The sequence below is a fragment of the Falco peregrinus genome, chromosome 5, assembly GCF_023634155.1.
Source record: "Falco peregrinus isolate bFalPer1 chromosome 5, bFalPer1.pri, whole genome shotgun sequence".
NCBI classification, from domain to species: domain Eukaryota; kingdom Metazoa; phylum Chordata; class Aves; order Falconiformes; family Falconidae; genus Falco; species Falco peregrinus.
The window spans coordinates 54452809-54479456 of NC_073725.1; the positions used below are offsets into that span (position 1 = coordinate 54452809).

Sequence of the window (26648 nt, forward strand, 5' to 3'; positions counted from 1 at the left end):
ATTTTGCCATTTGTTTCAATGGCAGCAGTAGGAGGCCCCAGTATAGGCAGACAAAATACTCAGGCAGTTTTGATGCTGCTAAGTAACGTTTTACTGAAATGAATCACTGAGCCTGGTTCTGTATATAATAAACTATTCATGTGGATTTGAAGAGAAATAGGATTGAGCCCTATTCCTATCATCAAAATCGCCTTATGTTGAGCTGTGTTAAATGTAATGGATATCTGGTGTGATGCATGTTTTGGATAACATCAATTAGGTCTCAGAAAAGCATCAATTATCTTTTCCCTCATCTTCTCTGATACTCATAGGGGAATAATGTAACCCATATTAATACAGGGGGAGGAAAAAGCAGATAGCTTTCAAAATTGTACCTACTTTGTTCTCTTCTGTTTCCCAAGTATCTACTCAGTTAACTCAGTGTATTTTAAAAATATGAAATATTTCAGCAGCTGCTGCCACTAGACCTTAAAGCACAATACTCCAATATGTTGCTGCTTACAGTTAAGTGATAATTCAGATTTATTTTTTTAATTTGAAGGGGGAGAAATTGATTTGTATAAAAGGGCCTGGTGGCCCAATGCGATTCAGACAGAACACTGAAATATTACTTTGATTCACATGCTTCTCAAAATGTCAGTGGTTTGTATCTTCACATAAACAAGACTGACCTAAATTTTCAACATTTAGCAGAAGTATTTTTCATCCTAACCCAGTTCAGCTAGTAGAGTTCATCCTGGGTTTTACTCCTTCCTTACTCACCCTGTGAACTTCGAAGTTTTTTCCCACAGCTTCTAGTTTGTTGTTCCCCCCCACCACCACCACTTCTTGTTTGTGCTGCAACATACTGGCTTGAGAAGCAGAAAACAGGCAAACCACATTGTCAGGGAGATAAGAGGTTGGCTGCTGAGTGTCCCCCTGCACCAGAGGCATAGCGCCTGTCATGCGATGTCACCGTCCCTCGGGCACTCACCTGCCAGCACAAGCAGTTCTGGTGTGAGCACACATCTACTAACACGAGTATTTCTTGTGTAAGTGCGTGCAGAAGTGACCAGTCTTAGGTGGGACAGCCAATACCATGTAAAAGTTGAAGCAGGCAAATGAAATCTCCATGGTGAGCTGCCAAACAGCCCAATGCCACTTGAGGAGGTATCTTGGCTCTTCAGGTGTTTATAAGGCAAGCAGCTGGCCTGCACAGTGTTAAAGTAAGGTCTGGGAGGCTAAACCCGGCCGAAGGACTGAGTAACACTAGGAACTGGAGAGCACAAGTGCAACTTCACTTATCTTTCAATTGCTAAACAGCAAAATGCTAGGATGGTTTAATTAGTGGCTAAGGAGCTTTTAAAAATTAATGGAAATAGTGTATCTCGTAAGATGTTGCATGTGCATAAACCACATTTTATACATAAAGGCAGACAGTTTTTTGTGTACCTTACAAACACGTCTCCTGTCCTTTCAAATCACACGTGTAATGATTAGATAAGTTAGCGTTAGCATTAAGGGATGACTAAAAAGAGGTTCTTAGTGTCTCCGTGGTGCCCCTGCACATGCGCACACCTGCACCCGTGTTTTTAATTGTTGCTCATGTTGCTTTGATCTTCTTTGAAAAGCAAGTTTAGCATTCTGCAAGCCCACTCTCTGGTCCAGGAGATTAGGGCAGAAGTGTTTTAGGAATTTCCAGCAGACACTCTTTGATTTATTTCACAACACTGAGCAGACTTTCTTCATGCACTTTGAAGCCTTTGGAACATAACCCAGAGAAAAACGGGCAGTCAGATATCAGGGGCGGCCTGCAAACAGGGCCACTAAGTGCACATCTTACTTGTCACTGCTCCCATTAGCGAGCAATTTATTAATGTAATGAGTGTATGTTAGCGACTGCTACTATTTAGGGATGCTCTGTTTGATTCAGGGTGATGTATTTGTGAGTCCAGCTGAACCCTGGCTTTTGACCCCCCTGTGGAGAACGCTGCATTGTGCGAGATGTTAAATCATCAGCATATTTTATACTTTGTGCTGCAGAACTTTCCTATGAACATAGCCTTCTGCATCACTGGTAATGCTTGGCAAAATGTGGCCCATAATGGAATTTAAAGGCAAAAGTTAAAATGCACTGAGGCTGGCTTCAGAAAGCCTGTCTTTTAATATTTTATGTCAATAATGTTCTTTTTAATTTTCCTTCATCTGAGCCAAAAGAACTTCCTTTAAAAAGCAAGGGGGCAAAGACCAGGCAGTTTACACCGAAGTTCCTTCTTAAACTGCCTTAGTATTCAAGGTTACGTGAGCTGTGCACTGTCAGTGCAGCTGGATTACATCATCGGCTGTTTTAAAAACTTCTTCAAATAATTTGATTTGTCAGGCATATAATTGTAAATTATATGTTAAATTCTACGTTATTACATGTATTATATATAAATTATATATTTCTTTGTTAAATACAGTCTTATTAATTATATGATCTTTCTGGATTCAAAGCCAGTAAGAATTTCTCTGTGCTTTTATAGATTTGATCCTGCTGGTATTTTTTATTAGAGATTTTAAGAACACGGTATTTTCAACAATTACGATAAAAATTTTGCTGCACATATTTTAAAAGGCTCCAAGTGAAAGAATCCCCTGGAAACACATTCTCTATTTAACCATCACCCAGTTTGTGTGTTTAAATATAGGTAATTCATTACCTCTAATATAGCTTCATATTTTACACTTTAGACGTTCATAAGCAAAGTTGTTATTACAGTATTAGACCTTAGTGTTACATTAGTACCGTATATCAGCTCCTTAGAAAATTGATTTTTGTGAACCAAGTGAAGGGGGGGGGGGGGAAATTTTGCTGTTCTTATTTATCAGCTTCTCAGTAGCCCTCCAATAAATATCAGGATGGGGACCAAGGAAAGCTGGTAAACTGGGGACAGTCAGTACCATAAAGTATTACCTCCTGCCTATGTAAAACCTCGTTTTCAAGGACCCTCCTACACTTAAACAAAAAAGGTAACACTGAAGACTAAATGTATTCAGTACATGAGTATTTAGCAAGCATTTCAGTAAGAAATACATTTAGTAAGGATTTTGGATAGATTAAAATGTTGCCATAAGGCTGGATGCCATGAAGGGCTTGTTTGTGTCTTCTTCTAGGAAAACAAAGGATATAACACATTTCTAATCTTTTCCTGTGTCCTTATTAAAAGAGAAAAAAAAAGATATCTCACGTGACTCCGTAAAGCAACAGGACAAACTATAATGGCTTGTAATAAAGCATACAAGGGGAGGTATATGTATTAGAAGAGTTCTTGTCCATTTAAGTCTGCTTATTGTGTATTATGTGAACAGTTTTCTCTATTTTTAATTAGACTTTCGCCTTAAAAGAAAATTTCAGAAACCCACAAATACATTTGTTGTTACATAAACCACTGTACTTTAAGGTGAGGCAGAGGTAGTTTTCACAATGTGCAAAACATAGTACAGAGTAGTCATGTATAGAAATAATGGGAGAGGAAAAGAAGTGGGGTCTGTTTTAAGGTGATTAGAGGAGAGTTTACCTTGTGCTTAAATACTTTATTGAAGTCAGATAGTGGATGGCCAAAGCAGAATGAGGCAAAACAGGAGGTGTGCAAATATGGATTTAATTTCTAATCTGTTTTTTATCTGATTAGTGTGCAGAACAATCCACAATTCCTGTGGTGCAGTGGACTATTCCCTAACCTTGCTTCCTGTGGTAGCCATAAAATTGAGTTAAATGGTAGTAATATTTCAGAATAGTCTATGAATTATTAAATCAGCAGAAATTTACCAAACATGTCCGATTGATAAGTCGGGATATCAATAAATAAATAGGGGCATGTTTGCTACCATAGCCCTAGCATTTAAAATCCACTTCAAAATACTGCTTAATGAGAAATGCTCATCCTAGGTGCTAAAGCTCGATGGCACAGATTTCAGAGGGTACTTCAGGAAATTATTTGAGGCTGTCGTGCCTGTCTGTGAGGAGCAGTGCCTCCCCATCTCCTCCTGCCCTGCTCTGTCTGCCGCTCCAGCACGCGTGGCCCTGGCAGTGGGGCAGCCCTGGGAGAACTGCACCCGCTGGGTGACAGAGGTTTATTGGGCTTGTTACGAATGGCTCTCCTGCAAGCTTTTCCTCTTTAAGAAAATAACTTTTGTAAATTACTCGGTGTTGGAGAAATAGACTGGCCCTGACCACAAGAGGTTTTATCCTCGCAGCCCAGGTCGTGGGCTGCTGCAGCAGTGGCAATGCAGCAACACTTTTGAGTAAAAGAGTCTTTACATTAGAATGGGCAGGTAGAGAGCGAGTTTTTTTGCAGATATGGAAGGAAAATAAGCATAGATGCAACTCCTGGAGTGCTTGGATGAGAAGGTGCCATGTGAGTTTAGGTCTGAGTAATATAAACCATCTTTTTCAAGTAGTTGGCTGTTCATCTGCATAGGATTAGTGCAGAGTGGCAGGGGGAAGGTGATGTTGACCCTCTCTTCTTACTCAGCTTTGTTTATTTTTCCCTGTAGAATATGGTGTTTGAGTTTGGTGTTTTGTGGAACAAGGACAAATGTGCTCCAAGCATCTTGCAGTATAATTTCTGTGTATTTCAGATGTAAGAAAATGCTAAGAAAAAAATAGTAGGAGGGGAAATAAAGTTGGTGACTCATTTTTAATTACTGGGAAATCCAGAGTCCTTACCCAAACAGGCATTATTTTTTTTTTAATATGCTGGAGGTGCTCTGGACTTGCAGGCTGCATCTTGTCTGGTAAATTAAACTAGTAAATTGTTTGAATGGCCCTGGCACCATTTCAGGCCAAGCCACCCAACCTTCTCCCAGACAATTTCTCAGCACAGGACAAGAAAAAGACATACTCATTCACTAGTCAGTTTTCTTACTAACTTGGCCATGGCCACCCGATTTTAGAGGGTGTGAATTACTGTTGCTTCATCTGTTCTAACTGCCCGTCTTGGACCGCCGAGGTCCATGCTTCTGCTCCCAAGCATACCCACTCCCACCTCAGAGCCCCTGTCACCCATCCCTGCCATGCCGCGGGCTGTTTGCCAGCTGAGTGTGGGCTGGTTCTGGCTAAGTACAATGGATTGTCTCCCCCTGGTAAATTGATTATGTCCCAGTGCCTGTACGTTACAAAGAAGCCAAAGATAACCACAGCCTTGCCTAATGGGCTGGAGAGTATTTGATTTGCAGTCTCAGGCTGTACGTCATTTCAAGTGTCCCGATTTCTTTTTTTCCTATACAGTCTTCAGTGGCATTTTTTTTTTCTGATGTAATGTAGAGGATAATCAGGCCTGTCTTTCCTACACATTTCTGCCTTTTTTTCTGTTTTAAGGTTTTCCTTTTTCTTTTGGAGCAGCTCTGTTACCATGTTTTAGATTTGACACATTCTTCTATTGTATATTCACTGAACACTCAGCAGCTAACACTGCAATCTGACTTGCTGAGCCTTTCATATTCCTTCAGAGTGCTGCACTAGAAAAAAAAATATTTTAAAGTTTTTAACTGGGAAGGTTTTTTCATTTGCAGAATGAATCTTGTACCAGGGTCACATTCCCTGGGAGAGAGTAGAAGTTAATTTTGTGTATGTGAAGAACTGTTGTAGGTAATGTTTGTTAGTTCTTGTAGGACCACGTTGCCTGCGAGCAGGAACAGGTCGCAGTTTATTCTCTGAAGTCTGTAAGGTACATTAAAAGCACTGTTCTTACAACTTTCTTCTGGGTACATCTGTTCATCCTGCACACCGGTCTCATGCAGTGAAAGGGAGGAAGAGTGGGGGATGCAGCATCGCTTCCATTCCCCTTGTCGGTGCGGGCAGGGAGATGCTGTGCCTGGTGGCGTGCTGGCCGAGCAGCTCCGTGTTGTGCCCAATGCCAGCGAGAGCTCAGCTGCAAATGTCTGGGTCCTTCCTGCACCGTGTGTCTGTGCTTAGCCTCAGTGAAGGATCTGAGGCTGACCACAGCCACCCAAGGTTTTACCCGGGTAAACCCATACGGACTTGGCGGTTTGGTGTGACAGGTGAATAAAAGTAGGTTTCAGTTCGTCAGCTTTCCTCTGCCTGTAGCCCTGTTCTGCAGCTCTTGCAGGAATGTCGCCAAGTGGAATATTCTGAGTGGACTGTGAGGTGTTTGCTCATTTTGTTTTACTGTGGTATAAACTGTAGAAGAAATAGTTTGGGTAGAGCAGATTGGAGCTCTCCTGGGGTCATGCTGCTCAACCACTCCAGTCTCGCCAAAGGCCGGAGTGAGAGGTGCTGTCTCGAGTGGCCTTGGGAGCGTGTGTGACATGCGAGGGCAGGGGGACCCATGGATGACCTCTGAGCAGAGCTACAAAGAGTTAAACATTGAGGATGTGTTTTGTGTTGGCTGGACAAGAGGCCTCATTTCATTCCTCTCAACCAAGGACAAAGCTCCAGCTCCAGTGATGAAGACCTCCTATCCAAGATGTTTTGCTTTTTATGTATTTATGTGCACAACAGAGATCTAAATGCTTTCTAGCAGTTTAAAAAATTGTAAAAGAAAAGTGGAGTGATTTAATGCCACCAGCAAGGTATGGTAAAGGACTGAGACAACTCACCGGACTTCTTTGTACTGAGATTTTTGCTATCATGGGTTCTGAGCTCTCACAGCACCAGTGTGTGTCCCTGCAGTGTAACTCAGCTGGGGCATTCCTGCAGCTCGTCATATTCCAGTCCAGGCTCTCAGCTTTCAGCATGCAGATCCAGTTTTCATCACTCGTATTCTTACCAAACAACCAAACCAAGACTGAAGAAGGTAGACTGTAAAAGGATGCTCCTAGAAGTTAAATCATTCTAAGAACCAGAATTAATGTGGTGGGGAGGGTGGGAGAGAATACCTTTTCAACTGGAGAAAATCAAATTTAGTGTAGGTGGCTTATCCAAAGGAGAAAGTGCTTGGGGTCTTCTCTAAGCTTTGCTGACCAGTTTCTACACTTTTTTGTCAAAGACAAATGAGTGACATTTTATTGATGTTTGCTGGGGATGACCACATTCTGAACAAGCACAGATTTTGATCAGGGAAATGGTTTGTTAAATTTTTAATATTTCTGGTAAATCCTATTAATTTTTGGTACAGTTTTTATTTTTCTGTTTTCCTGTCTAGCTAACATAGTTGCAGGCTTCTTGGTGATTCCTTCTTTTTCCATCTACGTAGGACTGCTGCTGTTTTGCAGAACCAGGTTCTGGCAGCATCTCAGAGATCTCCAAAGTGGCTGATCTTGCCCTCCAAAGTGGGAACAGCTAATCATTGTGTGATAAAACTCACTTTTGGTATTGGGTTTGCATGCATACCTTGGCTGATTAAAATCACTCCCTTTCCCCTCCTGGAAGGCTACCTAATTGGAGGTACATGCATTTCACGCAGGTGCAAAGGCTTTGCCTTGGTTGTGCTGTCTGACAACAGCAGTGGTATGTGGTTTGAGGTGGGTTGCAATAGAGCCATAGCTACAAGCCCTACCCATTGTCCTGTACTGCTGGTCTGAACATCCCCCTAATATTCAAAATTGTATGGAGGGGAATATTCATGTCAGAGAAGTATTGATCTTTCCCACTAACTACTAACAGAAGAACGAGGGAAAGATGAAAAGAAAAAATTCAGTATGCTGCTGCTTTTCTGACAGCTTGGAGGAAAGAAACTTGGATTTTACCTTTTTCCAACTTCTCAACTGGAGTTCATCCTGGCTTCGTGGGAAAGAAAAATGTCTTGTGTGGAGTGATTTGCTGGAAGAGATTTCACTGCAGTGGACCACAGCGAAAGCTGCCAGTGGCTGGCTATCCACGTAAGATAGGAGGAGAAATGTGATGGAGCTGAATTTAGTTTTGGGAGCAAGAACAATTTGCATATGTAAATTTGTGTTGTATAGTGAAATTATGTCATATAGCATCTCCTTCTGTACTCTGGGAAAATAATATGTACAGTAAAATGGGAATGTAAGCATGTACATTCCATATACTGTCACCCACAAGAGTGAAATAAAGAGCTGCAATTCCTAATTAACCACACCGGAAAGCACTTGGATATGAAATTAAAGCATACAGAAGGGTTGCCTAGCAAGCTGGTCCAAACTTCAGCTTCTTTTTGAAGGTCTGGGTTAACCCAGTGGCTCTCCAGGCATTGTTGACTAATAATTTTATTTGCTTGTTGGAGGGCTTTAGAAGTTAATTAAGTATAAATCAATGCTTGAGGTTTCTGTGAGTGCTGGTCCCGCCATTGCTGAAGGAACAATGCCAAAGTGGAGGGAGTGAGGAAAAGGTGACAAGGATAATTAAGGGCATGAAAACTCATATGAGAGAGATTGAAAAGACAGGTTATTTCTTCTAAAACAGTAACAAGTGGCAGTGTAGAAAAGAAGTATATAAAGTGAAGAACTGAAGAAAGAGTGAAACTCTTACTCTGTCTTCTGCCTAGTACCAGGGTAAAGACATTCAGTTAAATATATACCATTAAGGACTAATAGAGGAAAATCTGTCTGCATAATACAACTGCAACACACAGCACTGTTTCTGCAGCATGTTGTTAGCAGGAATCTCAAAACCCAAAGAAGCGGGTGAGAAAAAATCTCCCAGGTAATAAAACAGCTGATAATGTTTTAGAAGATGTCTGTAACTTCATGCCCTAATTCTTAAAATAGTCCAAAATTAAGATGTGACCATTTTGGGAATATGCCTACCTTCCTTGTGTTCTCCTGTGGTGTTCCATGGGGCTTCTTGCAGACAAACTAGTGGAGGGGTCCAAAGTGACCCTGTGCTTGCGTGAGTTGGCAGAGGGAAACCCAGGAGCTTCAGTAATGGCCAAGGAAGTTCTTTTCTTTGAAAGAAAACACACACATTATCCTGCTGCAGGATGGATTGGAAGCGATGCTGTGGGGCAGGTCAGGGATAGCAGGGAGGTCTGCAGCTCCGCTCTGGGCCAGCAGTGCCAGGGCAGGACCGCAGTCTTCGTTGAGAGTACGGTTGTACGGAGAGGCAAGGGATAGCCCAAGAGAAATGGGTGTTTTTGCTGGTGTTGCTGTTTTCTCCAAAATACAAAGTCTCCTTCTATCTCTGACCATCAGTACTGGTGGCCCCTCTTAGTTTTGCCAGTATCTTGTGTAACACTAATAAAGTGAATGTGTAGAAATACTGACCAACATTTTTAATCCTTGCAGACTTTTGTGGTGTGTGATAGAAAGAATGTCTGTTCTCAGAGACATGATGGAACTCAGAGATACTATTTTTTCCATAGTTTAGTATAGTTTCCTTATATTACTAAAGATGTGGCTTGCAATAACCTGCTCTGACTTAGTGGCAACTTTGTGCTTTATAGATTCTTTTTTTTACAGTTTCCTTTGTTCACAAAGTTTGTGTTTGTTCCTCCTAGTAGAGTTAAAGAGTGATTTCATTTTTATTTTCAGTGGGGAACAGGTGGAAAGCAATGACTTTAGTTTTCAGATCAGGAGAGGGTAATGACTGGCAGTTTCAAATGTCATGATAGATGATGTTCTGAAAAAAAATATGTTGCTGATGGCCATCCTTGATAAATAGTTCCTTATCCAGCATCACCTCTTACACGTATGGTCATCTTCTGTGAAAAAAAGTATTTGAGGTTTTTAGGACTTATTTTCATATTTCTCTGACTGGTTTTAGTACCTCTCTTACCATGAATGTAGTTACATGGACTTAAGGAGAAGCAATAATAATCTTTGCAATGGGGTAAAGTAACATTTTTAGACATAAACTTGTAGCTATATGTTTGTTTCTTTTCAGGCTGGAAGTGCATGCTGAATTCTGCTGGCAGCTGGGGATTCTTATTTCTAGCAGAAATGATCTCCCATTTTTAATCCTGCAGGGCAATAAAATAGTGGACTACACAGCCTTAATGTATAGCTTTCCTGAGAAACTACAGCTGGCTTGGGACTGCATTTTTTGCCTGCTTTGGGCCCCAGGCAACTATAAACACTGGGAGTGGAAAAGGAAACATTTGTGGCAGTTATCTTTTAAAGCCCTGGCATCTGCTGGAAGCTGGTCAGGCTTTGGGTGGGTTAGCCAAAGTCAAAGTACATGATGAATTTGCACATGGTTCTGCATGGCCTTTCAGGTTAATTCAATCGTTACTACGGTTTATTTGTAACGCATACTGTGCTGTATGGCTCTCACTGTGCTAGCGGTGAATTTACTGTGCAAATTCATATTAAGAAGCAGCTGTGCCCTCATGAGCATCTATTTGAGTTAGTTAAGATGGACAAAGTATGGAAAAGGTGAAGGTTTTTTTACGCCTTGTTTTTCTCTGTCTAGTTACTCCTTAAGAAATCTTTCCTCTCCCATCTTCATACTTACTATATACGCTACATGCAATGCAATTTGGAAACCAGCATTGGTTGAAACCACCAAAAAAATACATGCTTTTTTTCTTTTCTTTTCTTTTTTTTTTTTTTTTTTTGGAGGGGGAGTGTGTGTGTGTGTGGCAGGTAGATCAGTCTCATAGCTTGCTGCTTCCAGAATTAGTTGTCTGAATTGCAAGACCAGTAATGCTCAGACACTGTCAGGGACACCCTGAGAAAAAAATGGGTGTTTTTACACAAGTAAATCTCAGCTGACTTCAGGTTTATGGCTTGCAGATCTTTCCTGTTAGAAATAGTCCCTGGTTTCCTTGGAGGCATCCAGATAGTCTCTTTAAATCCTGAGAGAAACACCATGATGTCGTTATGACCATGATGTCATTATGCAGGGAAAATACCAGTTCAAATCTGTTTAAAGAAACATGAACTTTCTTCATGCATCTTCTATCTGTGAAGTCCAGTGCCCTCCAGCCACGTTAAGGCAGGCATTGTTTCATAAAACTCTTGCTTTTAGAAATCAAGAATATCAACTGTTTTATAAACTCATACACAGTTCCAGATAGAGTGGTCTTTATATTTTTGTATGGGAAAAAATTCCTCAGTAGAGTAACCTAAACATAGTCTTCAAATGTCACTGACCCTCTGGAAAGCAGTATTATCCCCAAAAATGCCTGTGCTTTGCTGGCATGGATAGCGGGGAAAACACAGTACCATTATTTCAGGGAAATATCATTAGACCTATGGTGTCACATCTTCCTTGGTGACATGAGCCACGTAAAGGACCTCTCCCTCCTTCAGGAGCTTCTGGGCTATTTAGATGTCTACCTCATTGATGAGAGGTTACTGAAAGAATTAAAGTTAAAATATTTCCTTAAGCTGTATTGCATAGTCAGTCCTGTGCAAGCCAGAAATTTTCTCGTCTGCTGGACTTACGGAGATGTGTACAAGACCATGATGGCTTTTTGTTTCTTAGATTTAGTAGGATAAGACCGTGCAAATGCTTGACTTTCAAGAGAGGGAATAAAACAAATAAATAGAAATAAAGGAAGAGTCATTTTCCATGTAAAGATGCCCATGTTTTGTTTGCCTCTCCCCTCCTGCGTGACCTCTGCTTTCTTTGTGTACATGAAGAAAGGGGAATCGTAATTACAGGAAACACTTGCAATGCTAAAAATAATTAAAATTTTTAATTTCACAGACCATAATCAAAATTGGGTTTTTTTTAGGAAAATTAGTTTCAAGCCTGTGTTTGACTGCAATGCTCTCAAAGAGAAACTGCAGCCTTGCCTTTTAGGTCATTTAAAAACCAAACAAAGCAAAACCCCAACACCAAGACTCCGAGTTGTATCCAGATGTACAGAGGGTACTGCAGTGCGAGAGGGCAGACGATAAACTGAACTGGACAGACTAAGGCTGTATTGACAATCAAATAAATACATCTTGCTTTGTTCTTTTTTTTAAAATTTTTTTTTTCTCCCAAAGGCTATCACGTACAAGTCTAGATAAATACGAATTGTACAGAGCATGGATATGTAACGATATGTTTGATGCTGTGTCTCTCAAAATGTTACTCTCAAACATTTTTCCATTATTTCCCTTTGCTCCTTTTCTGAAGGCACACTGATCTCAGCGGTTGCCTTTTCTGGCAAGGACAGAGAATAGATGTACAGCTGTGCGACCTATGTAAACAGCTCTTTTACTCCTGGACAAAAAGTATGTTAAAATGAAACTAAAGCTTGAAAGTATGTTTCAGTAACTCAAAAATAAATGGTAATAAAGCTGTAATTATCCCCAAAGCTACAAACACAGTAAATAAGTTAAAGTTAAATTTATAACACCTGCAAGCGTATTAAGTATGCAAAAGCAAAACAAAGGCAGCCAAATGACTTTAGCTTCACCCTGTAGTAACACTAAGCAAATTTAGTTAGAGAATAATGATGTTTGTAGTCCTAGATTCATTTGTCTTAAAAAATGAGCTTACCTTATTTTTTCATTTTTTAAATCTCACTGTGTTATGACTGCATCCATAGCAGAACAGTTGAATCCATGCTGTATGTGCAGACCTCAGCTCATCCTGTGAATAATGCCACCTTAATGTAAAGCGAGGCTACTATTTAATTAAATGTATTAAAGCTGAGAAGAAAAGCACTTTTAAAGATCTCTTGTTCTTTCATACCTAGCATATAAAAGGTTACGTATATTCTTAGTTTTCATTAGATTTTGTTACAGACTACAGCCTTGAATCCTTTCGAATAGTGAGCATTTTTAATTTAAAATTTCTACAAAACAATTTTGTTTTGCATGTAAAGTGAACACAGTGCTATTGTGATCATGCCTGCTTAAGCAGATTTGTTTCTGATAGACTATTGGGCAGGTCAAGTTGAAAGGGCTTGGTGAACACTCAGCTATCACTTTTAATAAACAGTAATTTATTTGTCTATTTGTCTATCTTTGCCTGCATTTTCTTAATAATTATGCCATGGAAGAGTTTATTCTCTCTTATATTTTGTAAATGCTGAAAATAATTGTGCCACACTTGTTTCTGGACTAGCTCAGGTGATTTCCATTTGAATTTGTTAAGCAAAAGATTTTTAAAAGTGTGGAAATGTTAGTCCTATTTCCTGGAGTTTATTTTTGGAGTTATGTAAATTTGGGGTCAGTTACAAAACCATATTATTTTCATTAATATATAAGAATGAAATTATATTTCTTTTTTTTATATAGTAAACTGGAGAGTTGGCATTTCCCTCAGATCCCAGGCTCCTGTTAAGCAGATCTGAGGTAAATGTGACTGGGGAAGAAGAGCAGTATTTTCGATACAAAACTGTTTTCATTTACTTTGGACTAAACAGCTCCATTTGTAATGCACCTGGTGTCAGCTAGATGAGAACTATTCATGGGCCATGGTCAGTAGCTGGACTTGGACTACCTGAAGGCACTGCATAGTGCATTCACATGAAGTAGGTGTATTTTATTAAAGAGCAACATCCTGACCGAAGGCAGCTTTGCGGTGGAGTGGCTCATTTTTAAAGAGTAATGAGTGGAAAGCTGAGGTGCGTGTTGGTCATCTCTTAAGCAGGATGCTCAGATCAGGTCTCCCACCGGTAACTTGCCACCCTGAGGTTTTCAGATCCCATTTTTGCAGCTAAAACGGGAAAAGATTCAATTTTTCAATTGAATTCAATTTCAATTCAATTCAATTTTCAATTCAAGCCTTAGTTCCAGCTGGTTTTAGTTCCATGCTTGCCTATACTCTTAGTCCTTACCAGGGCATATACACAGATTTTTCTCCAAACCCAAACATTTGAGTAAACTATGTGGTCTTGGTGGATTTTCCAGATAGCTACTGTATTAGTTAACTTGATGGAAGATAAAAATTCCTCTGAATTGTTGTGTGATGTCTTGCCCTTCCATGACGATGGCTGCTGTGCATCACAAAGCCAAGTGGCAGCAAATGCTGCTGCTGTCACTGACTGGGGGCATCCAGTAGAGGTGGCCTAATGCTTCTGCTGTTGCATCCCTAAACCAGACCTGGGCAGGTATCTGTGGGGTTCATTTCTGAACAGTCTTGATGCCTCCTTGGTTGAGAGGAGAGTTTCTTACTCATCTCTTCAAGTTCAGAAACACATCTAACACAACACAGTGGTAAGGCTGGGTCTCCATCCATGAGGGCTGTTGTCCTTTTGGCACAACACATCCCTTGATGTCCTTCTTTAAACATGGATAAACTCCATCTGTGCTGCAACATGGTTCATTCACAAGCGGACTGTATGGATTTGAGAATCCATTTGTTGTATGTGAGGAATTAATTGTTGATTTGTGCATCTCCCTGTCTCCGTGAGGACAACCAAGTATCAGGAGCACTTTAAAACCTCATTGGAAGAGGTCCAGGGGTTTTCTGAGAATACTGTTTATGGTTTGTTTAAGGTTATCAACTATGTCTCAAATAAAAAGCTTTCTACACATGATCATTGTGCTGTACTTTGAACTCATTTAACTGGACATTATTTACAGAATATTTATCTTGGTTATGGCAGTTTTTGTCACACAGCGATATTACTTTTCCATTATATACTGCATGTGACCACCGCATAAGTTTGATAATAAATGTTGGGAAATAAAAAACAGAGTAAGTGCCTCAGTATGATAGCAATTCTCATGTGATGGGAAATAATGTCATAAACTTCAAATTACCTTTTAAATAAATGTTTATGTCCAACCCATCCATTAGATCATAGCCTGAAGGGTCAAAAGGATCATTTCTTCATATTTCACTGTATGCGTTATGATTGCTTTTTTAGGTGTAAATGATGTTTTTAAATGAAGAATGGCACTCAAACTATACACAAACAACGGCTAGACATTACTGAGTCGCAGTACAGCAGAAATAGCCTCAGCCACTCGGCTAAATATAGAAGCGCAGCATTAAATTGAATTCATTCTTAGAAAATATTTTTAATGGTGTACGTGCCGAGACGATGCAGAAGTACAGCTCGTGTCACACTCACAGCTTTGACATTTTAGTCAAGTTTTGCAGCTTTGACATTTTAGTCAAGTTTAAATTCTAATTGTGGTTTGGTAGATGGCTGATTTGCTAAATGCCTCTGAGAGCAAAGATTTTGGAGAGCGGGGAAAAGCTTACCTGAGCATGCAGAGAAGTGTACAGGTAACAGATATCATATTAATGAGGCTCTTGCCCATCTAGGGCTTTGTGTGCTTGTAGAGTGATGCCATCCCTGCAAGTGCTGGGGGATGGTGTTTCCCTGGGAGCCCCTTGTATGAAACACCCCACCCAGTGAGACCCCGCTATTCCCAGCACCTTTTGCAGGAGGGGGACATCGCTGACCATCTCAAGGATGAAGCAAACCCAGACCCCCCATTTAGACATTTCCCTGCTCTGAGCTGGACCTCCCTAGTCTGTATGTCCTGGAGGAACCCATGTTGCTCCCCAAAACGCCCCACATGGTCAAAGCTTTTGTATGTGATGGTGTTAACTGTGTTATCCCTGGAGTGCTAGGGTAAAAACCCAGCTGGGGGTTGGGATGGTTGGGCTAACAGGGAGGTGGCTTTGCAGAAGCAAAAGCTGTAGGTGTCCTGAGACTGCTGACCTGCACGTGGGGATGGGGCAGGTTCCTCAGGCTGGGCTGGCCTGGCTGGTAGTGGAGGAAGGAAGAACTGTCAAGAGCTGTTAAGACTAATCTGGAAATAAATTCAAGAAAAAGCTTGTGTTTACAGGCAGGGGAAATCCCATTGTCTTGGAGATTTAAAACACCAATCAAGAAATTCCGTAGTGTTTTTGCTGCAGCTATGATCTGACCTTCCTGTTTACATTAAACATTTTTTATGGCAGTGTGCAGTGACGTGGTTGCTTTGTTTAAGGTAGTTGACAGTTACAGCAGTTCTGGGAATAGTTGTTTTGGTTCTATATATGTCAGGAAAGAAATACGTTAATATTTGAGATCAGATTACTTTTTTCTTTTTTAAACGTATATTTATTGTGTTTCTCAACCTTCTTTCATGAGGACCACAAAAGGGTTAAACTTAGTTTTTAAAAAGCATTTCTTTGTAGCGTATTAAGTATTTTATGTCCAAAACATTGGTTTTAGTTGGAGGTTAATCTACCGAGAACCAGTTGGCTGTAATATTGCTTCTTCTGTCATTATCATTTGCGTAAAAATTGTATATTAATTTCTTAGAGTTCACTTGATCCTGATTCTTTTTTGTTAGCAGAGGTCTATAATCCTTTCCACAGCAACCGCTTGTAAAAGCAGAGGATTATGACTTGAGGCAGGATATGAACAGCAGGAAGAGATCAACTTAAAAACAAAGATCCTGTTTAAGTACAAATGCTATTGTTAGCACAGAGTTGGGGTGAGTCAAGTGGCAGGATGTCTATTAGAATATAATAAATTTGTATCTATGCCACATGGAATGCTAGCCAGAAGACATCCTTTGAGCAGTTATGGGATAGACTACATATTTTTATACCTTTACTTATTATACTTTTCCCTGGTCCGATAAACCATTCCCTCTGAGAATGACTGAGATCTAGACATCTGAACAGCTTTTTGGTTTTCTTTAGATTTATTTTTTCTGTCTAAAAAGTTTCCACACTGTTCTACTTTTCCCAAAAACTGCTAAAAGCAGGGATTTGAAATTACACTTACTGCAAGGTCATTCTGAGGTTAGCAATAGCCATTTTGGACTATTGCTATCTTTTCTTATGACATGTGTGATCCTTCAGAGGAAAGGAGAAGGAGAGATTTTTTTCTTTGCTCCTATATCTAAAACCAAGAAATACAATATTTTTTTTTCCTTTATTAAAAACTCTCGGGTTTAATACTGGGAGTTTAATTGACCTGTTTAACACAATATATGTGACTCAATTTCAAAGTATTTTTGAAGTTTAATTTTTTTGCCTAATATTTTTCCTGTAAAGTCAGTAGGAAGTGATGAAGGTACCAAGTGACAGAAAATATTCTAGTCAAGTGTGGAAAAAACCCTACTTTTTGTAAAACATTGAAAAAATCTTACATGGCTTGGATGAAATTAATAAACATACAAAATGCAGTCATGGAGTCAGATAGCAGCCTTGGGACAGTCTGTAAAGTTATTCCAACAATGGAGACCACATGCAAGGAGTAATCTGTGCTTCCCAAACCTCTGTTGACTTTATTTTTGTAATAAACAACAAAATATATCCTGTTTATATATATATATATATATAAATTTTGTCTCAGTGATTCTTAATTTGCACGTTTGTGTGTGTGTGTATATTTTTATGTATATATATAAAATGCATTGCACACCACAGAATAGTAAAATTCCACATAAGCATCTCAAATGGCAAGTCAAACAGAAGCTTTGGTAGAAGAAAATGTTTGAAGGGGTCTTTAATCATTGCCATGTGGTGGCAAGAGGAGACCCAGTATAATGGTTTCAGTGGGTTTGTCTGAATGCTTGCTACTGCATGGATTAGGATCCCTCTTCAGTGTCCTAAAGTCTGCAAGGTTCAAAAAGAAAAACATAGTCTTAAAGTTACTTTCCTAACTCCAGTCTGAAAAAAAGATTGTATTGCACTTGATATATGGAGGGTTTCAGATCATCCTACTGATGGCACTTGGGCTGCAACTATGTTATCAACGAATAAGAAAACAGAAGCCATGGCATTTCCACAGTATGAATTCTTCAGACTGTATTATTTTGTTAGCCTGAGGCAAGAGACTGTGCTCTTAGTACTCAGATGAGTAATCTGAGACAAATGTGTAACCACACCGCATGTGCAATATGTCCAGATACTATGGACTAGCTGGTCTTGCTGTGCACCATAGGCAGCTGAGTATTTCTTACGGACAATAGACATATGTTTAAAAATGATAATTTTATAATACTGTCTGGGATTTCACCACACGTAACTGATTCTAAAAGCATTGTATCGATGACAGTGTAACTGGGGGTCTGTTTATCCCATTAGAGTCAGAATTTTATGCTGTAAGGAGCTGGTTTTGCCAGCAAGATTTTCTGTTACCTAACAAGAATTCTGTGGTTTTGCCTGAATTTTTTGCATGGGAACAACTGAAAATACGTATTCCCAGCACGGTCTATTTTGGTGTTTTAACATGGCTTGCATTAGGGTGTGTGATAGCTTGAGTTTTCTTTATTCGCCGAAGCTGCTTAAACAATACAGCGACAGATTTCTGCTTTTATTCTTCGTTAATGTCATTCTTCATCCTCTCTGCCCCACGTCAGGGAGGAAGTGTTGTGAGTTTGCTATTTTAATGAAGAGAAATGAGGCATCTATCAACTAGGATTTATACTGGAGAGCACATCAATCCAGTTGCCTTGAGCTTGCTGAGTTTGCATACCCAGGGCCAAGCACCGCTCTCAATTACTCCTGTGCAACCCCATTAGCTTCAGGAGGTTGTGCAGTTCAAAAGTGGCTTTGCAGAACGCAGAGTGATGTTAGGGGGAAAAGAGGCCATCTGTTAGAGAAGTCAAGCTCCAAAATACTGTTTTCGGTTATCTAAAAGGAGATGTGTGTGCAGTCATAATTAACACTTTTGAAGGGTTGGGGTAGTCACCGTAGAGCAATTTTCATTGAGTATTTCTTTGTAGACGCGCTTAACAGAACAGACAGCTTCCCAAAAATCACTGCAGTGAAGGGGAAAACACTTACAGCCCTGGAAACATATTGTACATCATATGTCTTTAGTAGACTGTATCCTGTAATTACTCTTAACCGTAGGTTGTTTCTTCCTCTCTCTCTCTCTCCAGGAGCTATGCCGCCAGCGCATGGCAGTGAAAACATCTGATCGCCCGGAGCCCCTGCACGCCTCCCGGATCAACAGCATTTCTTCGCAGTTCAGCGATGGGCCCATTCCCAGCCCCTCGGCCCGGAGCAGCACGTCGTCCTGGTGTGAGGAGCCGGTCCAGTCCAACATGGACATCTCCACCGGTCACATGATCTTGGTAAGGCGGTTTTGTCTTCACGGCATGAGAAATTTCATCATTATTTAAGGTACCTGCTCAGCTTTGGGAGAGGGGTAACTTGTAAAGAAAGGGAAGCTGTCTTTTCACAGGTGAAAAATATTCCTGAGCTTTGCTAGTAATCTTAGTTTTGTTTAATTAAAACTAAGGGGATTTTTATTTCCATTTCTTTTTCATTATGATGCTTTTTTTTTTTTTCTCTCTGGGGAACGTTCTTTTATCTTGGACATACGAATTGTTTGTCTGCGTGCTTCAAAAAAGATAAGCCCCATGTTGTCCTTTTGTCCTGTTAATTTGTGTTTACCTCAGCTTGGACAACTGAAGAAAACTGCTAAATTTCTGATCGGCTTGCTGCTTTTTCTCATGTATCTTTGGTGTGCAGAGGTGTCTGAGCTGGGAAGGCAGCAGAATGCTAGTGATTCCAGTAGAAATGAGAAGAAAAAAAACCCTAGAAAACAGAGCAATTTGTTTTCCATTACCATTATAAAAGGGATCTGAATTTTGAGCCTTGCCTGAATTTTGTTGTCCTTGGCTGAATTTCTTCCAAGCTGGTTCTCTTCTATGTTTGAGATGATCCAAATATATTCTGTTGATGGCCTCTGCATTGGAAGGCTTGGGTTACTTCCAAACACAACTTGCAACAAGTATCCGTGTAGAAGATGGGCACAAGAAGGTCTGTGTCTTGTAATGGAGCCTAGGGGCTGGGGCTGGCTGCAGCGTGTTTCTGTCTCTCTGTTAGTGTCCCGCTGGGAGAGCTGTAGACTGATCCCCCATTTTTTGTGCGTTATTTTCCTCCTCCTTTAAATATTTGCTGGTTTTGTAGAATGCATTGAAATGAGCTGAGAAGTTAGGTGATGGTGAAGACGATGGGTCAGGTGTTGTTTTGCTCTCTATAGTTGATCTCTGCTATTTATCAGTATGGTTGGTCATAAGTAAGCACCCTCTCCAGCTGGTAATGTTGCTGTGCTTTTGGAAACTTCCTTCTTGAGTTATTTACGCACCACTGGGAGGACTCACTAGCAGGATCTCTTAGGAGAAAACTTCTCTCCACTGTGCCATGCTTCTGGGTCATAATTTTTCAACTTCTTTCTTTTTCTGGACCTCTATTTGAAAGTACTGTCTTCTTCTCAGATATTTCTCAGGTCCTTACAAGCCACCTCACATAATGGAGAAAGGAATGAAGGCAGGCAAACCCCAAAGAGCTGATTTGACCTCAGCCAAGTTACTGACCTCCTTCAGCCTTGATCAGGTCAGCTATAAAACTGAGCAAAAACAGGGCAGGATTGTAAACCAGATGCTTCATCAGAGTATGTCATCCTGAGTAAATAGTTCTTCCCCTGCCCTTGCCTATTCCTCCCCAATAAGGAGTTACTTAAGTATTATGTTAAAATTTAGTTTACAAGTACAGTTTGGAAGGGTTGCTCCCATGACAGAAAATCATTTGTTATAGTTTTTACTGTCCCACTTTTGCCTAACCAGAATTAAAATTCACTTGATTTCCTAAAATTCACTTGATTTCCTTTCATAGTTAATTGAAATGCTTGGGGGAAAAAGGAATGTCTGCAATTGCCCAGCCGCAAAATAAGTACCAATTCCCATTGTAAGGTTCTAAGGCAATATATTTATATGGAAATAAGAGCAAAATTTCCTATGTAGATGGAAATATACATTTAACATTTGCAAACAGTTTCAACTACTTAAAATTGAGCAAAATTGTTTTCAGTTGTATTATTGGGGAAAATAGAAAATCACAAAATCAAGCTTAAAGGAGAGAAAGTTGCGTATGGGAGCCACTTACTCTGGCTCTGGGAATTTCTGCAAAATTACAAGAAAGAATTGTCTTCATATGGTGATAAATGAACTTTAAAAAATAGTCAGATTGGTCAAGATCACTGTTACGGTGTTGGGTGTCCATAATTCAGTCAATCCTGTTTAACCCTGGATGAACTCATACATATGTTAGCTATCTAACAGCATGTGTTACATCTTACATGGTGAGGGTTCAGAGAAGGGTAGAAAAAATGCTGTAGTGTCTGGAGAGCACAAACCACACAGAGAGCGTAAAAGCAGTTAATTTGTTTAGTCTAAACGGAACAAACAAAAATCAGTGATTCAGGGGAGTCTGCCTATGCGTTTTGAAATACAGGATGGGGAAAAATTGTTCTTAATGGATGCAGATGATACAATTAGGAAGAAAATATGGGTTAGAATCGAAAGGATCTATTTAGCCTGGATATCAGGGCAAGCCTAATAGGAGGGTCAGGCAGGCAGTGGGATGTTTACTTAAGGGAAGTAGTTAAACCATAAATTTAAGATTTGCTGAAGGCAAAGCTGGGTTAGGTTTACATGGGAAGATCAGCATGGCTCAGCACAGCGCTGAAGCAGATGATTGGACTTGATCAGAAATGCTCATGTTTTGTGTCACGGTGGGTCACACTGAAACCGGAGAGCTGACCCAATTTATGTTTTGCTCAAAAATAAATGCACATATCTGTAATACTTATTTGCCTGAATTTCTCTCCCTCTGGAGATGCTGTGGCTTGTTGGACCTCAGCAACAGAAGAGGCTCACCAGAGGTGAGCTGTTCCTCTCCTTGCCCTGCAGCTACAGGTGGAAGAGGGCGAGGGGCCACTTTGTAACTTTTATACCATTCAGTACAAGAAGTTTTCCAGGTCTTCCCATGTCCTGCTGCCACAGTCCTCTTATCTTTTAAATTTTGTAGATGTTTTCTGCGAAAAATATCTCAGTGCCTAAAAAAGCAACGAGAAATATTAGCAAGGGACCTGGTAAGAATGGCAAATACCATCTGCTTTGCAGGGTAAATGCACTTGCAGGTCTGTAAATGTGTTTTTCAGCTCCACAGTGTGCAGCGAAGTAGCAGTTAGCTGAGCCGGGGCTCCTCAGTCTTTCTTGTTTATAGGTGCCAGGACCTCCCCAGAGAAAATAAAACAATGGATTACTGTATAAAGTGGCAGCAGAAAATATTTTATTTTGATTTATAAACAGGATAAATCTTTAATGAAAGTAGCTTAAAAGAAATGTGTGTGCAATTGCTGAAAGACTTCATGTAATCTTGCTCAGAGGTTGCGTTGGTCAGAAACATTTCTGTAAAGCTGTTTAATTTGTGGCAGGTCATACCTGAAGTGATCTCCAAGCCACCTCAGCTTTGGGTTTATTGGAGCTGGTGGTTGGGCACAGGTACTGTTTTTTTGGAGGACTTGCGACTTCTGGTTAGCACATCTTTTATAGTGCTGGAGGTCTGGAGAAACCAGGAATCTTCCCAACCCTTGTGGCTGTGGGGCGGGCTCCTCGCTTAGACTGAAACCAGCCTTTCAAAGGGAAAAATCCTGCATTTCTGCTGCTTCCCTGTACATCCACAGCAGTGTCTGTGCTGCTGGCGGTAGCATGAGGTGGTTTGTGCTGTTGGCAGGAAGAAGCAGGGAGGACTCAGGAGGCCCAGAAGGACAGCGATAACAACATTCAGAGCTTGCTTTTTTTTTTTTTTTTTTTTCTTTTTTTTTTCCTTTTCACGTTCTTTTTCCTCACATTCATAGCAGGAGGATAGCGCATATGGCACTTTTTGCTTCTGTCTTTCTAAAAGATCCAAGCACCTTGGAAAGTGTAATTAGAGGAGCTTGGTTTATGCAGTCGTGTCTGTGGGGCTGGCTGGCTGGCTTCAGCGTGAGCAACAACAAAGAGGTGTCCTCCTTTTGGTCACCCGTGGTTTTGCAAGAAAACAATTGTTTTGCAGAAGGTCACAGCAAGGGAAAGAGTAGGAACCTAGAATTGGATTTCACTGTATTCACATGTGTACATCCGTATTTCAAGTGCCAAGAGAAGTCCTGACAAAGTGTGGCACTTCCTTGGCAGTCCAGCAGGAAAACCAGTGGGGGCTTGAAGGTGTGCAGGAGAGGTTCAGTCTCCCTGACTCGGGCTCCTGACTTACACCCACATTTTAGGCACTTAATGAAGTGGTGGCGTTGACTGGAGTCCATAAATTCCCTGTCTAGCTGGTGAAGTGAGCGGGTGACCGTGAAGGTCTCCAGACAATAAGCCAGAGGGTGGATTTCTCCCTGGAGGTCTCCTGTGGTGCCTGCACCATCCCGTTGACATCTGCGGCGTAGATGAAGGAGCCTCTTTTGTTCGTGCTGAAACACAGGTTCAGCACGTAAGTTAGGTAGATTGGATCCCACATCTGCTTCATATATTACCACGCTTGTTTGGTTAAAATAATTATGATCTTTTATGAGGTTTTAGATGAAGAACAGTACTGCAGGAAGGGAGCGTGTGCTTTTGATGATAATGTTTTGAGGTTGTTACCTGAATACCGTATATGAGAGGGAATTTGCAGAAGCAAAAGTGATTTTCTATGTTTTGGGGTTGGTGGGGTTTTTTTTTTTTCCTTGTAAAGACAGATGTGCAAAATTTGGAGCATTACATATAAATTAGAGTTTCAGAAAGTGTGAATTTACAAAAGGTCCTCTACAATGCTTGTTTAAACTGGGAGTCTGAGGAGTCTTCTCCCGGAGGGTGTGAAACTGCTGTATATATTGGAAATAAGAACGATCTGTGATAGTTTGTGCATACTGGTCTTTTCAGGAGGAGAGGAAGGTTTTGTAAACTGGGCTGAACGAGGCAGTGGGAGCAAATGAACAAGAGGCTGAAATCTAGGGCTTTACATCTAGGGGGGGTGTAAGTCCTCTTGATCCCCCTGCCCTTGGCGATATGCCTGCAAAACCAAAAGGACTTTCTGCACAGAGAAGTGAAGATGGCCTCCTGTGAGAACTTTGTGTCAAAAGAAAGTTCTGGGACGGGTTGTGTCACCTTCTGACCGGGGCAACGTGGGATGGAGACCTGCTACTGGGAAACCAGTCAAACCCAAGATGTTGAATTTTGCATCCACTTCGGTTTTGATGCAGGATCAATGGGAGGATTGCTGTGGGACTGAGAAGGGTAACAAGGAGAGGATAGTTTCCAAGCTTGAACCTGGGTTTTTTTGACAACATTGGTATCCTGTAATTTCTGTGTGGTAACTTTTTGAAGCTTTATAAGCCATTTTCCTTCACTCTCATTTTTTAAAATAAACTCAGTTTGAAATGGACTCTGTGGGGTAGCTGCTATAGATTTTCTCTTAATTGAATATGAAAGAGTGTAGGACTCAGTGATAGAAGACACATTCCCACAAGAAAAAGTGTTTGTTAAATCTTGCACCACATTTTGCTGAAATTCCTTGGTTTTATTCTTGAAGCTGCAAAAAAGCAGGAGCAGAAGGAAGCTAAAAGCACTTCTGAATAAAGAAAGAAACTCCAGCATGTGAGGGCCAATAGCACTGTGCTAGACGTAGGTATACTTTCCACCTTGAGCTTAATCCATGTACACACAAAACATTTCCTGAGCGAAGGAACGTGATGCGTGGTATGAGTGCAGTCCGCTGCCTGGGGACACACACCACAGAGGTGATTGATACTAACAAGGACAAAGGTGAGGAGTGCAGGTGTGGAAGACAAGGTCTTTGTCACAATTATGGCACGCTTGATTATTTAGTGGGTTTTGAAATTCTTTTCTTTTTCCACCAATTCCTTCTACCACCATTAATTTCTCTTTAGTTCTTTATGAATTTCAAGAATATGAATACTCTGTCTAAAAAAGCACTTACAGCTGACAAAATGAAGAACAAAGTCCTCCTCCACATGGGAAGGGAAACAAGGCAGTGGCAAAGTTTAGCTGAAAGCATAAAGTCCTTACACATGTGCTAAGTGGATCTAAATCTCAACTTACCTTTCATCTGTGCCAGTATAAATAGTTGTAGGAGTCTCATGAAATGTAAGTCCCAAGAAGGCTTTGGCCCTAAAGGCCATTTCATCACCCTCGGTCAGATGAGAGGAGTCACAAGGGAGAAGGCTGCTGTGTATTGCATTTGTCAGTGACAAGATAGCTGATACCCCAAAAAGACATAAATACTGTGGATAGGAAGATCTTTATCCCTCTCTCCCTGAGTTGTCATGCTCTTAAGGGACAAGTGGAGCTGGTTGCCTCCTGAAAGGTATTCTGCTGTTGAAATGGTGTTTATCCCTTCTTTTTAGGTTTTTGTTTCCCTCCCTGAATGTTTAAGTGATTTTTAAACATTTGCCTCTGTTTAAAGCCAGGACTTGAGATACAGGAACAAAGAAAAGCCTCAAATTAAAGTGCAAAAGGTCTTGTTGCATATGAAAACAGCTATACTGATAGAGCCATAAATCGCATAAATGGATGTATGTACTACATAGATTTCATCAATAAAACTCAGGAAAAATATTCATGAACAGGTTATCCTTTGATTCTTCCATTTTTATTTGTTTCATGTTCAGTTGCCTCCCTTTTTCTATATTAATCTTGTTGAATGGGCCTTGGGAAATAACGACAATTACAGAGTCAGTATTAAATCAAGAATAACATTTCTCTTGAATGCAGTATGAAATTAATTTCAAAATCTTCTTTTTCCCCCTAAATTCTTCCCTGTTGGTTGTTTTCCCCAAATGTATTCATGATTAGAAATAACTCACCGAATTTCTGTGACTACGTCTTGGTCTGTCTTTTGACTGTGAAGTGTTTATTCCAGCTTTGTTTAAGCTGCTTTGGTTGAACACTTTCAGCCACCTTATATCATTGCCTAAGGCTTTTAGTAGAGAGATGAACAAAACATTTCTATTAATATTCTGGAGTATTAATTTTTAAAGCATTACATTGGGAGAAATATGTGACTCAAAACTAGCTTATGCAACTGTGTGCACAAAGTAAAAAGAAAAGATCATTGCCATGGCTGAAACTAAAACTTAGTGGCTATCTGAGCTTTTTTGTGTTTCTCCCAGCTTTTTTCCATTTCTAGAGAATATCCAGTTCATGTCAAGGCAAGAAAAGTACCAGTTGTAGCAAGCAGCAAGAGATGCTAGGAGGTCGTCTAATGAAAAAGATCTGGGTTTTGGTACTTCAGATTGAAGACGAGGGATGTTACTGGGTCCTCAGCTGCTTCTGAGAGTCTCATTAGTGGCCGAAACCAGATGAATTCTCATGCAGGAGGTTACTGGTTTTGTCTTTTGGCTCCAAATGTATCGTCAATAATGAAGTGCCCTTCACTGTGTTTGTCCTGTTGTGCCTGCTTATATCATGCATTAAGTCATTGATAACTCATTGTAGCAGTTGATCCTGTTGGGCATCTAACAAGTGGAAATGCCTATTTAGAAGGAGAAGGATACTAGAAAGAGGGTGGTTCACGAAGACTTCTCAGGCAGGAGGCCTGAGATGACAATACGTGTTACAGAGTATTTCTCTGAGCTGGTGGCAGAGTTCAGACGTGAGAAGGAGGTGCATTTTGATTCACTGTGGGATAAAGAAATGGTTGCAAGACATGGTGCACCAAGGAGATCAAATGATGTCTGGTAAATGGAACTACAACTTCAGAGCTTCTGAAAACATGAAACAGTTCAGGATGAAGCTGGAACTTGCTTCATGGTACTTACGAAGAAGGGACACCATACTGGCACTGTGGTTTTGCACTGTTGTACCAGTTGCAGTTTAAGACACCCAGGAGAACTCCAGTGCTATTTTGGAAAGCTCCTTTTCTTCATGTGGACTGTGCCAGCAAAAGTTACTGGAAGTGGTCTGGTTAAGATGGTGCTGATAATGAAGACAACTTAATCCCTCCATTGATTCAACAAAATCTGTTTATGCTTATTTTCAGGACAAGATTAAAAAATATTATACCTTGCTTTCTGCAACTCTTTGTGGGATTATGCCTTAACTTGGCAGTGTTTTGTGAGTAAGGTATAAGAATTTGGGTGGTA

The 26648-nt window shown here is 40.5% G+C and overlaps 1 protein-coding gene across 1 annotated transcript in view; it reads left to right on the forward strand.

Moving 5' to 3' along the window:
* The window catches only part of PTPRN2 (protein tyrosine phosphatase receptor type N2), a 663741-nt gene that overhangs the window by 558012 nt on the left and 79081 nt on the right, over window positions 1–26648 (forward strand). Inside the window, exon 14 of the mRNA XM_055804928.1 lies at window positions 18616–18810. Within this exon, the coding sequence (XP_055660903.1) occupies window positions 18616–18810 (195 nt within the window). The remainder of the gene's footprint in view (window positions 1–18615; window positions 18811–26648) is intronic.